Source organism: Mytilus trossulus, chromosome 1, assembly GCF_036588685.1.
Source record: "Mytilus trossulus isolate FHL-02 chromosome 1, PNRI_Mtr1.1.1.hap1, whole genome shotgun sequence".
NCBI lineage: Eukaryota > Metazoa > Mollusca > Bivalvia > Mytilida > Mytilidae > Mytilus > Mytilus trossulus.
This window is the reverse complement of record NC_086373.1, coordinates 27526260-27542098: the sequence shown is the minus strand read 5'-3', so window position 1 is coordinate 27542098 and position 15839 is coordinate 27526260. Positions and strand designations below refer to the sequence as shown.

The 15839-nt window shown below is 32.7% G+C and overlaps 1 protein-coding gene across 1 annotated transcript; it reads left to right on the top strand.

Moving 5' to 3' along the window:
• The first annotated feature begins 4025 nt into the window (after positions 1-4025).
• Positions 4026-11582, top strand: LOC134720774 (uncharacterized). The gene is made up of 4 exons (XM_063583264.1): positions 4026-4660; positions 7563-7797; positions 9768-9878; positions 10487-11582. Exons 1-4 carry the CDS (start codon positions 4565-4567, stop codon positions 11533-11535), a joined length of 1491 nt encoding a protein of 496 aa, XP_063439334.1. The 5' UTR covers positions 4026-4564; the 3' UTR covers positions 11536-11582.
• The last annotated feature ends 4257 nt before the right edge of the window (positions 11583-15839 follow it).

Sequence of the window (15839 nt, the reverse complement as noted above, 5' to 3'; positions counted from 1 at the left end):
TATAATTATCACAGTTAGATAAATGTAGAACGGTAGTTTAGTTCTAGACCAGACGTTTTAGAATTGCACCAAGCTGGTATAGTGAAAATGGTGAAAGAAAATAATGTTTTGCGTTTATACTTTGCGCTCCAACCAAAAATCAATAGTGAATTCAAAAAAAAAATGGTTGATCAGGTGTTATCCTGTGATGGTGGAAGTGGACCAGATAAAAAAGTAGGTAATAAACAGATCTTCGTTACCTGCACGTATATAGTATAGAGATTTCCTTTAGCACAGTTGGTATACACTTAGAAAGAAGGCTTAGCGTGTCAGAGGTCATAAGTTCAATCTTCATCTTGTATAATTTAAATTTTGAAGACAATAATTTAGGCTCTATGTTACACTTAGACTCGTACCCGGTCGTTATTGACAATTGCAAGCCTGTTGATTTAAAAAAAAATGAAGATGTGGTATGATTGCCAATGAGACAACTATCCACAAAAGACCAAAATGACACAAACATTAACAATTATAGGTCACCGTACGGCCTTCAACAATAAGCAAAGCCCATACCGCATATAGTCAGCTATAAAAGGCCCCGATAAGACAATGTAAAACAATTCAAGCGAGAAAACTAACGGCCTTATTTATGTAAAAAAAAAATGAACGAAAAACAAATATGTAACACATACATGTACACAAACGATAACCACTGAATTACAGGCTCCTGACTTGGGACAGGGACATACATAAATAATGTGGCGGGGTTAAACATGTTAGCGGGATCCCACCCTCCCCCTTACATGGGACAGTGGAATAACAGTACAACACAAGAACGACCTATAAAAATCATTTGAAAAAGGCTTAACTCATCAGATAGACAAAAAATAAAAGTGGATATTTGTATATTCCAAAGGCATTCTGAATAATTTACAGAGGGAACCAACATATATGTTACACTTAGCGCTCCAACTGGAAATCAACCGTGAATTAGAGAAATAAAAATAGTTTTGTTTATACAACACTTTTTTCGATTTAATCCTAATTTACAAATGTTATAAACATATCGAAACTATGGATGCCAGAGTTCCAGTCACCATGCATTACTCAGTGCGAAGATATTGTGATTTATTTCGCTTCTAAATGTGGATACTAATAAATTATGCAATGTACCTTAAACTAAGATTTATGAACTTCCTACGGCAGAATAGACTTCAGACATTTGTGGTTGGTCTGTTGTGGCGCCTTTGGTTTTAATACACGGTGTGCACTTGGCTACCTTAACGTTGTGCTTCAGGCGCACCCAACAAAGGTTACCCCAGAACACGTGTCATCGCAAACTGATATTAAATCATATTCTATCAGTGCTGCTGCTTCTAAATTGTTAGCTCCCTAAGGCATGTGCATTTCTAAACAACTATATGAATGACAATGCACTTTGAATACTTTCTTTATAGTTCATATCGTCTATAAATATGATGTATGTATACATAATATAATCAAAAACTGTGTCTATATTTGGCATTTCAACTAAAATTTCAAACAGTAAAAGGGAATATCAAATGATACCGAAAGGTAAATAGTTACATGCATCTTGAATACAAAACGGATTTTTCAATCCGTATTATTTCTATTACTGTCAGATATTTTTGAGATATAAAAAAAAAAGTTATCCAATCAACTTTATTTATTTATTCATGTCTGTTTAGTTTCTTATTCATGGTAAACATAGAAGCTTCAGTTTATAATGGTTACAATTTTAACTTATAAACGCTTTGTCCGACAAACGCCAGTTAAAGACAAAAAGTGGTTGAAAAAAAAAAATGTTTTTTAAATTTTCGTCTCCAAAACCTACATCAACAATGTGCTTACAAAACAAACATCTATTCACTGTTAGAACATGACAAAAATAAATATGATTAATGCACCTTTTTCAAGCAGCTTGGATCATATAAAAAAAAGTATACCAAAACAGAAGTACATAAATAAAAGTTTTATAAATTTTATATTTATATATCAATGCATATGAATGATTTAATCGAAATACTGAAAACTTTGTTGTCTGTCGTTCATGTCCGTCTCAGTGTTGTACACTGCTCTCATTCATTAACAAGTGGAGAGTCGACTACAAAACATGTATACATATCGCCAATACTTATAACTTATAAGTTAATCATCTTGATGACAACAATACTACACATGTATACATATCGCCAATACTTATAACTTATAAGTTAATCATCTTGATGACAACAATACTACACATGTACATACATATCGCCAATACGTATAACTTATAAGTTAATCATCTTGATGACAACAATACTACACATGTAAACATATCGCCAATACTTATAACTTATAAGCTAATTATCTTGATGACAAGGATACTACACATGTACATACATATCGCCAATACTTATAAGTTAATCATCTTGATGACAAGGATACTACACATGTACATACATATCGCCAATACTTATAAGGTATAAGTTAATCATCTTGATGACAAGGATACTACACATGTATATACATATCGCCAATACTTATAAGATAATCATCTTGATGACAAGGATACTACACATGTACATACATATCGCCAATACTTATAACTTATAAGTTAATCATCTTGATGACAAGGATACTACACATGTACATACATATCGCCAATACTTATAAGTTAATCATCTTGATGACAACAATACTACACATGTAAACATATCGCCAATACTTATAACTTATAAGTTAATCATCTTGATGACAACAATACTACACATGTATACATATCGCCAATACTTATAAGTTAATCATCTTGATGACAAGGATACTACACATGTATATACATATCGCCAATACTTATAGGTTAATTATCTTGATGACAAGGATACTACACATGTACATACATATCGCCAATACTTATAAGTTAATCATCTTGATGACAAGGATACTACACATGTACATACATATCGCCAATACTTATAAGGTATAAGTTAATCATCTTGATGACAAGGATACTACACATGTATATACATATCGCCAATACTTATAAGATAATCATATTGATGACAAGGATACTACACATGTAAACATATCGCCAATACTTATAACTTATAAGTTAATCATCTTGATGACAACAATACTACACATGTACATACATATCGCCAATACTTATAAGTTAATCATCCTGATGACAACAATACTACACATGTAAAAATATCGCCAATACTTATGAGTTGAATCATCTTGATGATGTATGTTTATATGCACTTTGTTGTCATTACTTTGTCGATTACATGTATGTCATAACCCTATTAAGGTATTAGTGATTTACTGCACTTTTAAATAAATAAATAAATATTTTTAAATCGATGAAAGAAAGATAACTCTAATTTGTAACTGAAAGATGTGAAGCCGTTTTCACTAACTAGTATAAGTTCCAGGTCCAAGCTCATCTTCCCCTCAGTACATATAATGTATAACTGTCGAGCCACGATGCACGGCTAACCGAATTTCACCTAAATTTATCAATTCTTAAGCAAAAGTGAAAAATATTCACAATGTCATGTCCCCACATTGGTGTCTTCGCACATTTTTTCTTTCTTTCAATTGATGTATTTTTCTATTTTAAAATCTACTTTAATTTAAGCTTTAATTCAGAATTGTAAAAAGGACAAATTTACTGGTGTTCCTGATCACTTATTTTAAAGCAAGCCTTAAGTCAAGTTGACTTCATACAATTTTCATAAACACTTAGAGTATACTGTAAACTCTTGAACTTATTTCTTAGTAGATGAACTGTCGTGAAAAAAAGGATAGCGTTTGATTTCTTTCCTTTTTAAATTACCTACTTAGTAAATGTTCGTAACTAAAAAGATCTGAGTTTATTGAAAACCAGCAACATAAATCTGTCAAAATTAAATTATACGACCGGAGGCTGTACATTGTACCTGTATATACATCTGATATAAAGGAAATGAATAGTAGCTCAATTACTCGATATTTTATCATTACTAAAAGTCTTTTCTATTTCATACAACAATGGGAACACATCACATCTAGGACAATGCTTGAAGAAAACAAATTTAATTCGAAAAAAACGCACTGAAATAGAATATAAAGATCAACAAATTCATTGTTTTTATGATCAGTGAATTTTCAGTTCAGGTTAAAGAAAATTTGATTCATACATTTATACATGTTGTAATTGTACATACATATCCGTAAATGAGTCCACTCTGTCAATCACCCGTAACTACATGTTCTTATATCATAGAAATATGTAACTTCCGTCATACCTGACTGACTTAGGAAAAATGATTCAGACTATGTTTTTATTGATCATTTATTGATGCGTAATACAACACACACCTAAAGAAAAATAAATATTTGAATTTCTAGGATTTAATATTCTAGGATGTGTTTAATCCATGATTATTAACGGATTAACGATATATAATCTTAAGATAAACGAACGGAAGTGACCGTGTAATATTGTCCAAGATGGAAATCTAAAGTTAGTTTAAGATGTTGATCTTTTATCAATGATCAATTTATTACAATTCTTTGGTTCAAAGTTGAAAGCCTGATGTCATCGAGCTGTGGTAACTTCTGTAAACATGAATTCAGAAGATATCATATTTTTTTGGATTACGTCAGTCCGTATGATTTCGTCAATTTTCAAGTAAGTATTAATCTAATATTCCTTTGTTTTAAGATTTCATGTAGAGCAAATGTAATAAAAATAACAGCTTATAAATTTCACGTGTCTGACCTACACATGTTAGTGTACATGTACATTTGTACCATAAGAAGGCTCAAACCCCAAACATTTAAAAGACAGAGGTGTATGAATACGTAGAAAGTCCGTGTGTGTTCTGTATGACTAAACTATAATACTATAAAATAATAGCCAAACTCATTTAGTGTCAACTTTGCAGGGATTTGGAACCTTATATTTTTACTTATTAATTAGACTAACTTAAAGTATCATCTTAATTTAAAAGAATATTTTACATCGGAATAATTCATAATTATATGCTACAATTAGGCTCATTATTTTTGCAAATTATAAAATACATAATCCTATATTATTCATAATGGAAATACTTGTTCCAACGGCATTTAAGATAAAACCTAAGTGTCTTCTTTATCTATTTTTTTTCCTTTAGTCGCATAGTTATTCATTTTGAGAAAAGTAAGGGACAGTACAACAATATATAAAGTAGGAAGTCTTGTTTGACCACTATATGTGTTACCTCAGTTAGACCCGGAACAGACATGTCATTAATAAATCATTGACGAGTGACCACTTTAACATCTACTAATGGGGCTTTTATCATTCTTCACATTAAGATGACGAGTTGTAAGTGACTTATTCAGACATAATAATAAGGTTGATTAAAAAAGAGTATTAGGTCATACATACCTCAAGGTTCTCAAGATCGATATACCTTCAAGGTGGTACCAAGAAATAAAGCGGGTTTTAACCTGATATCATAAGTCAGAAGACAGACAGACAAATCTGAAAAATGCAGAAGCACTTTAAGAACAAAAGAATAAAAGGAAACTCCGCAAAAATGTGAATAAACAAAGTGAAAAAAAGTGATTATTATTAAAAAAAAAAAGCAAAGACAAATTCTAAAAAGTGTAAGTTATATGTTACACACCTGAATATACGGAGTGGTAGCAATCGATCAGTGGAAAATGTCTCTTTTTCTTGAAACACAATAAACATTGAAAAGAAATATATTTTGTGATAAGATTAATAAAATTTACATAAACATTACCAACTCGGTCATACTTATAACGTATCCACATCTAATCAGATCTCGATATATATCTATTGTCAGACATGATATGTTAATTTTATCTGATAATTTCTCTGATAATTTCTATTATCGGTCGTCCCTCTGTCTATATCAAGCTCTTAATATTATTCCGTATCATGTCTTTGTGACGTCGAATACGTTGAACCGGCCTTAATAACTTTGACCCGGACTTATCAGCGACGTCATAATGTTTGAACCGACGTTAATAACTTTGACCTGAACTTATCAAGTCATCTTTTGTGTGCTGGCGAAACAAAGCAAACACTTCCGAAACACGCAAATATAGCCCGATAAATCGATTATCAGACTATCTGCATATTGATATTGTAAAATATCAGCTGTTTGGCATTATATGAAGGCTTTTTGATCTCGTTCGCTACGCTCACTCGACAAAGAGCTTCATATCAAGTCTCGCAGCTGATATTTTACGATATCAACATGCAGATAACCTGATAATCGGTACTAATCTTTTTTTTTATTGCTTCGTCCGATCCAATCACGATAGAATTATATCGTACTAAGTCAGTTTTTGTCTTGGGGTCACTCCCTTACATATGTTTAAGGTTAAAAATAAAAGTATTTATTATTAGCACTGACCGTTCTAAGGCTGTATAGACAGTCAAAGTCGTTAATCCCATCATAATTTATGATTAGGGTGGTTACCTGGTCTGCTAGGCTAGTTGCCCACCCAAGGGCGGATCCAGACATTTTAAAAGAGGGGTCCAACTACATGTCCCCATTCAAATGCATTTATCGTCCAAAAAAGGTGATTCCAACCCCGGACCCCTCCCCCCGATACGCACCTCCCAACCGTATGGTACAAACGTAACACATACAATTAAGTCACTGTGCCCCTCTCCCCTAGAACAAACACATGTGTGCCCACAATTTAACAGATTCTCACACTATTCATATTTCCGGATACAACGTAATATCCAATTCTAATCGAGACATGTCAATCTACGTGTGTCGCCACTCCAGACAGATTTTGATAAATTACTAAACAAATAGAGACGTAACTTCAAGAATCACTGCAAACTATTGTTGATACAAAATAATGAAAATAAAAAAAATTAACATGCTTAAATCATTGTTTTTCATTAATGATTCGCAGATAGAGAATAGAAAAGTATAATTACTCACACGAGTGACGTTTACAATCCTGGACTAGGGCTAAATATTTAAAAGGGTCTGCATGCTTCCGGCACATTTTTGTATAGTAGGGGGTCTCTCGTAACTTCGAAGCATGGTTTCCAAGCACAGGCTATGTCTTTTTGTTATTAATATGCTCGACTTAAGGAAATTCCTGTACCAAGTCATGAATATGACAGTTGTGTTCCATTCGTCTGATGTGTTTCAATTTTAGATTTTGCCATTCGTTGAGGGATATTCCTTTTTGAAGTTTCCTTGGAGTTCGGTATTCTTGAAATCTAATAAAAAAAATTACTTATTAATAATTTTAAAATACCATAAAACGTTGTTGTTCTAATAGATATGTCTATAAGGACTGCTAAATGTTGGTTGTTGTTGCGTTTAAAAAGTCTCGACGTTTGCTTTACTCCACGTACACCTCCTTTTATTCATATGTATTCCAGAAAAAAACGTATTCTAACTTAAGTTAATTACCTCATACAAGTTTAACAAAACTCGCACAAAAAACGAATAACTGTTATAAAAGTAAACTTTGAAGAAGAAAAATTTGTATAAAACTTACTATTATCATCCTAATATCTGTATATTAATTTGTGTTTTCAGTGTGGTTGCCACAAACTATATGTGTTCTGGCGTTTATTCTGGGCAGTATACCATTTTGCATGGATTATCCTGACAGGAGTTTATAGTTATCAGTGGGCTGGTGACGATCCCAGTCAACAAGTCAAATGGTTTATTTATCTGACATACTGGGCATATTTTGTGTTAACTCTATCAACAATAATTGATGCTATTTGTGTTGTATTTATCAGTATCAAGAGAGATGACATACTGCAAGGTTAGTATATATTCTGTCATTTTTAAGAGAGTGTGTCTGTGTGTAAACATTTTCCTCGTTCAATATAGCAGTGATTATTGCAACGCTTTAAAAGCTTTATAAAGCTTGGTGTTCACACAGAGACAAGACTTCGATGTGCTGCTTCAAGTGGCGGTGTTAACCATTTGTTTTGATTTAAGATAATACCAATGCAAGGGAAACCACGAATGGTATGTCATTGATGATTTTTGATTTTCATTTGTATCAGAATTGGCGCATCCCATTTTGTCAGATTTTTGGACCAGTCCCTCAGTCCTGGTGGTCTATTTACATAACAACTTTTTGCTTTATTTTGCATTTATCTGTGGTTAAACATGGAGAAATAATCTATCAACAAACTGAGAAAAAAAGCATTACACGAAAATGATAACTAAGTCTTGATCGGATCGACAATGTATTGAAGTGTCAAAATGTGGCCTGGAGGTGTCTATAGAATACATATTTTAATATCTGCCATTTCGACCTTGATATTTATCAATCAAACATTTTGAAACTGCGAATGAGTAAAGAATGTTTTTATGAATTAATTTTCTGTCGCTAAAAGGAGTGAACAGTCAAGCGTGAAAATGGGTCATTGTTGAAGGCTGTACAGGTGCCTATAATTGCTCACATCCACTTCATTTTTACTTTGGCGTATAATTTTCTCATTAGCAGTCATACCACATTTTTCATCAGTTGCGAATCCAGGTGGTGTTCCTGGGGGTTGAAACCGGTCCCTTTTTCGACGATCAATGCTTTTGAATAGGGATAATTGGTTAAAATCTTCCTTATTCTGGGTATGACCCCCTGTTTAGAAAATGACTGGATTTGGTCCTGCCTTTTTTTATATAAATTAGAGCTTTACCATCTGATATTCAGTTTTGATATACAATTTTCAATGGGTTTGCAAAAAAAAAAAATCCTTCGCCGTTTTTCAAACCTCTAAAAATTGTGATGAGAAAACATACTGTATGGTAAGCTATAAAACACTCCGACATAACACAATGGGAAAAAATTGAAAGAAAGTATCAACGCCCTGATTTGTGCAAACAAACTAAGTTAAAAAAACCACTTAGGCCGACGGAAACAAACCTCAACCTTTGAATTACATACCTCTGGCTTGGGACTGGAGCATGTAATTTTCATCAGCCATATAATATACCGGTATTGTGGAACCTCAAACCTAACTCTTAGACTTATTCCATATTGGGGTTTAAAGAAATGAAATGTTCAGTCAAAAGAACGCTTTCGCAAATGAAAGAATACTTAAATTAAACAGCAATGTTCCTTAAGTGTTTCAAGTTCAATACTTGCATACCACCAGTTTATTTTAAAAATTTGAAAGATTCCACTAAATTACCTGACACAAGTAAACATTACTATTGTAAGTTGGACCGATATCTTGATACATTGTTAATCCTTGCTTTATTCTATACAGATGCACAAAACCAACTGTTTTATAGAAATAAAAAGGTGTTGTGTGATTGCTAATGAAATACATAGTTAGTCACCAGATTTAGAATCAGAGGACTTCTAGCAACTAAGCACAGTAAGTCCTTCAACTATGAGCAAAAACCATACCTCATAGTCAGCTATTAAAAGGTCCGGACAAGACAAAATATCATTAAATTAAAACGAGAAACCAGGGCCTCGTTTATGATAAAACAACAAACATAAATCAAATACAACAACCAACAACAATGCAACCTCCGAATTACATAACACTTACCATACATATACCGTATGTTTTGTCCTATAACACGGAGTGTGGGTCTTCGTGTAATATTTGGAGTTCAGGGGAAGAACTCGCTCACTTGAAAAGATGGTTTTATCCTAAACATGCAATGGGAAAATTTCCAAAACTTGTAAGATAGAGTCAAAATGGCAAAAAAAAATATATAAAAATAATTTTGCTACCACCATGCTACTTCAGTTTTCTTTTTCTTTTTCAGATATATCCCCAATTATGCCGTGGTATCTGAAAGTAGATTGGGTGTTTTTCAATATATCAAATACTATAAGTATTCTGATATCTATAATGTATTGGGGACTAATTTATACAGGTAAGTTGTTAAATTTAGATTTGAGTCAGTATAGGGTTTTCGTGCACTGTTGTTTGCCGTTTTATCTATTTTCTTTTTGCAATTATGATCTCTGACAATCAGGTGATCACTTAAAAGATCATGACAATACTATACCGTGACTTTAATGAACTTTGACTATTTGATTAACTTTGGGGATATTAGATAGTAGAGTAGCAGTATATGATAGAAAAAATATGCAGATACTCCCATCTGGAGTTAAAATTTGTTGTTGTTTTCTTTTTTGCTGCATGCATACGTTTTTTTCTGGATTAACTTTCATTGGAGACGCCCATAATCAAAAGTTTGGACATCTTTGGGATTAATCAATGAAGGAAAAAAATAATTCAAATAGTTTGGGGATGGGGGTCAACATTGCTGCAAGTTTTGTTTATTGACATCGATTATATATCAAGTATGTCCTATATGAATTAAGTTTTTTTTTATCCTTCAGTGAACATTTGATGTCTTCCCTTAGCTTCCATTGATTGTTTTTTGTAAGCGCTATTTTTTTAAGCCATTCATTTTACAATTATTTAGATTCTCAAATAATATTTTCTGTATTTTTGATATTAGTACTTCTTTTTCAGGTTCAGAAGAACTGACGTCTGTGAATATAGAAACACATGCTTTGAACATAGTATATGTTATAATTAACTTTTTCATGACTGGAATTCCAGTGCGTTTTTACCATTTTCTTCATCCAATAGTTTTTGGTATTATATACATTGTGTTTTCCATTATATATGAAGTGTCGGGAGGAACAAATCACCAAAACAAATCCCATATTTATTCCGTCCTAGATTGGAGCGACACTGTCCATACAGCGATGATTGCACTTCTAATTGTATTCGTAGCCATTCCCATTTGTCATTTTACGTTGTTTCTTCTCCACCTTATTAGACTTTTTATGAACAAACAATGCTGTTCAAGGCATAAAAGGAGCTGTACAATTGTCACTCCTGAAAATAAATCGTATGGTTTAGACAATAACATGGAACTAAACCACAATAATGAAGTCAAAGTTAATGTTTATACAGATGGACAAGGCAACAATACGCACAATTTGACAAATCAGTCCCAAATTCTTGTTGATTCAAATTATCAGACAATAATAGATGATTCTTTAAAAACGGATATAGTTTCTATGAAAACATGGGATGAAGAATCATTTGACACCTTTGACACAGAGGATGAAACTGAAAATGAAGAGGAAAATGAAACACCGGTAGATGAAACAGATAAGGGAGACGAAACAAACGTGACATGTGATACCGAAATTAATTGTGAAAGTATCGAAAAAGAGACGACTGTTAAAACCGATGATTCAATTGAAAGAGAAATTTGTGATGACGTAATAAACGTAAGAGAATCTTGTGATGATAAACTTCACAAAAGAGAAAATCGTAATGACGAACTTCACACAAGTGAGACTTGTGATGATAAACTTCACAAAAGAGAAAATTGTTATGAAGTACTTCATACAAGTGAAACTTGTGATGAGGTCCTTCACATAAGAGAAAACAATTGTGATGACGTATTTCACATAAGAGAAACTTCTAATGACAAACATCCCATAATTGAAAACAAAGGTACAGAGGTTGTTGATGAAGAAAATAACATAAGAACAGATTTGTAAACTTTGCTAAACTATTTTTATAAATAAAATGATAAAATATTTATAGATTAATCTGTGTTTTTTGTTAGGTTTTTTACTACTTCTAGCAAATCATTGTATAAATTGCAATTTATTTGGCCAAAAAGTACATGAACAAAACATTATTGATACATTAAGTCTCGGTCACACCTTACCGGATAGCTCGAACAGACGCCTAACGGATAACTTTTTTTTTTCAATTCGATCATGTCCGTTAGACGTCCGTTGTTATCCGTTAAACGTCCTTCCAAATCCGTTGCATGTCCGTTAAGCAAACGTTGTATCCGTGGGCGTCCGTTCTGTCCGGTGGAAAATTTTGAGCATGCTCAAAACTTTGAACAGACGTCCAACGGTTAAAATGTCCGTTTGACGTCCGTTTTGTACGGTACTCGTCCGTTTTGTTTCCGTTTTATATCCGTTACGTGTCCGTTAAACATCCGTCGGAAGTCTGGAAGATAAGGTAGCAATAAACAGTTAGGAAAAAATATTAAAATTTGCTCTCACAAATTTTACTATTCCCTTTTCATTGCTTTTTTGCAATACTAATCTGACTGTTTGTGTCATATATGTGCATATGTATGTAATCAGAATCTTCCATAGATTTTATATCCAGTATATAAGATGGTAAAACATAATTTCTTTTGGGTGTATCCATGGCAACAATCTGCATTTATTTGCTTTAAAATATTGCAAAAAGGGGGGAAAAGATGTCACATATTTCCCCAAAATATGGCTAAAAGTAGAATTTCAATCGCTTGAAGTAATACCTTTTCTGAAACTGTGTACATATATCATTCAGTAGATCCAATGAAAATCATATGTCTTTCATCTCATTTTTTTTGTAAAATTGCGTCAAAAACTTCGTGTAGAAAAAAAGTGTTTGTAAACATTACATTAATTTATGGACCGATGGCCGGTCAAGCTATGAAAATACGGATTGTCAAACAGAAAATAGCCCATAAAACATGTTAAAAACAATCTTGATGCTCTTATAAACCATCTTTGAAGGCTAAATTAGTACTGAGCTGTCTAATTTTATTACACACTAACTTTCCTATTTGAAAAATCCACAGGGGCCATAATGCGAAACTAAACTCCTAACTGTGTTTTCCTACATTAATAGTAAATATTTTTTTCGAATTCTCCCTTTTTTAACAAATTTTCTGTGTTCTGCTAGCTTAAACGAGTAAAATGGCCTTTTATGTTTGAAAATTGGTTGAGTAATGAATATTTTATGAAGGTTAGCAGTTGACACTGAAACGCGACAAAAATTGATTTAAAGAAAAATGCCAAGTCAAAGTGTAAAATCTCGTTTCTACCTCAATTTTTGGCCAAATCTTTAAAACTATACCTTTTTTGTCAGTTTTTTTAGTTGAAAATCTTCATAAGATATCTGATGATGCAAAATTGTACAAAATTTAGCAATTTCAAGCATGAAAATGTTAATCTTTATGTTTATTGCATACCAAAGACTTGATTAAAAAACTTGGTAGTAGGGAATTAATTTTCTACATCTGATTCAACTATATATTTAATATATGCCAAAATGTAACATGAAATCTTGATAAAAATAATAATTTGATATATTCGCAAGAAAAAAACAAACGTGTTCAATTCTTAGGCTACTACATGCTCCCAAATCCTTCAGAAGCAACGGTTAAGCCGATAGAGTACAAATATAAGCCTTGTGTCAAATTGTCTAATTTTGGTTGCTAAGGACTGTAAACAATAAAATTGACATGTATTGTCATCCTTAAAAACTTAATTTCCTCGGAAGTTGATTTAGAATCTAAATATCAATAGATTTGCGGTATGAAAAGTCTTAAATTATACAATTCTGAGCTTGGTAAGTATGCCATAAGGTACCAATAAACAGTTAGGAAAAAATATTAAAATTTGCTCTCACAAATTTTACTATCTCATTTTATTTGCTTTCTTGCAATACTAATTTTACTGTTTGTGTCATATATGTGCATATATATGTAATCAGAATCTTCCATAGATTTTATATCCAGTATATAAAATGGTAAAACATAATTTCTTTTGGGTGTATCCATGGCAACAATCTGCACTAATTTGCTATAAAATATTGCAAAAAGGGGGGGGAAAAGATGTCACATATTTCCCCAAAATATGGCTAAAAGAAGAATTTCAATCGCTTGAAGTAATACCTTTTCTGAAACTGTGTATATATATCATTCAGTAGATCCAATGAAAATCATATGTCTTTCATCTCATTTTTTTGTAAAATTGCGTCAAAAACTTCGTGTAGAAAAAAGTGTTTGTAAACATTACATTAATTTCTGGACCGATGGCCGGTCAAGCTATGAAAATACGGATTGTCAAACAGAAAATAGCCCATAAAGCATGTTAAAACCATCTTTGAAGGCTAAATTAGTACTGAGCTGTCTAAAAATGAATTTTATTACACAATAACTTTCCTATTTGAAAAATCAACAGGGGCCATAATGCGAAACTAAACTCCTAACTGTGTATAGCATTGCTACCTAATTTCCCCCAACGGACTTCTACCGGACGTTTAACGGATAAAACGGATGTTGAACGAATGAGAAACGGTCTTCTACCGGACGTATAACGGATAAAACGGATGATGAACGGATCTGGAACGGATAAATGACAATTGAAAATTTTGCGTCAGAAATGCCAATTATTGGTATCTTAGACCAAGGCTTTAACATCGGAAGCACGACTTTTTCGATATGAAATTGCAATATGGCAATTCATTTTTTAGGACGCAAATGTTAGATATAAGGATGCGTTTTGTCTCAACGTTACTGTATTTAACTTATGCCAGGAAAATATTTAACTCCAAATTTGTCGGTAGGAGTAGTGAAATATGCATGTCGAGATCACTGTTCAACCGCAAAATGTCTAAATTGATCCCTTCATTATCATATGTTATGTTCATATATGTACATATATAGTACGTTCTTATATATACTTGCCACTAAAGGAACGATACCCAGATTTTTATCAAAACAAATCTATTTTTTTTTCAACAATATTATTTTAGTTTTGTATTTTATGGAACAATAACATAAAACCATACAAACCTAACAAAGATAACATAACATAACTAATTTTTCTTATTGCACAGACTGTTTGAAGATGTCGTTGTCAAAACCAAAAATTGAAGGGTTAATATCGCGTATAGTCACCTCTTGCGTTGATAATAGCAGACAATCTCAGACGCATTGATCCAATTAAACGCTGAATACTAGTAAATGCTTGTGGAATTTTATTCCACTCTTTTATTCCACTCTTCCACTAAGGCGGCTTGCAGCTGGTTGACTTATTCTGGTGGTTGATGACGTCCACGTACACGTTTGTAAAGTTCATCACACCACCACCACCAAAGCGATCACATTCATGCACACATGCATCTGCACAACGTTTATTTTGAGGTCTGTAAACTCTTATACTATCTATTTGTACTCGAAATCTGGACTACATTAAAAATGACGTTTTACCACCTATAACACAGATCAATTACAAACGTGCCTTTGCCCAACGTAAGCGTGTAGTTCGGTGATGCAATTTTAGAATTGCCCCTATTACTGAACGTCGTGACCGCTAACCAGCCTCTCTCATTCTATTATATACAGTTTGGGCGGATATCCTTGGATTATGCCTCCCAGGTGTTTGTCTTGCAATAATTTTAGCTGGCAGTCTTGACATAACGTCGTTTCTATTGGACGTCCACTACGTCGTCTGTCATTTGAGGACTCAGTCTGCATTAAACGACTCATTATTCTTTTTATTGTCAATTAAGAAACACCAAAGATGTTGCGACGTCAATATGGCGCATACCTGCTTGTGCTATTCCCACTGTTCTATCACGCTCAGTTTGGCGTAGACGAGGCATATGAAACCGGCTATTTGAATGTCACCTTCAGTCATCTCTTGTTTACCTGTGTTGACCTGATATTTAATCACCCTCATTTAATTAAAACTCCGTGTTCGGACGACATAAATGTGGTTCCACTCTAAATAAAAAAGTACGCGAAAAATAACGTTATTATCCGGTAAAACTAAAAAAAAGTGCAGTAACCTAATAGACTTATGACTCTTTTCGAAGCTATACTAGTAGCTAGTCGCAATAAATATTTTTTTGAATAAAAATTATTATGCAAAAAGGTTGGGTATCGGTTTGGTTTTTTTTTTTATAGTATTTTGAATATATAAGAGGTATAACAGTTACTGTACACACTTTGAAAAAGTGAAGAAAAAATAAGCAATATTTTATAAATAGTTTTTGAAGATCT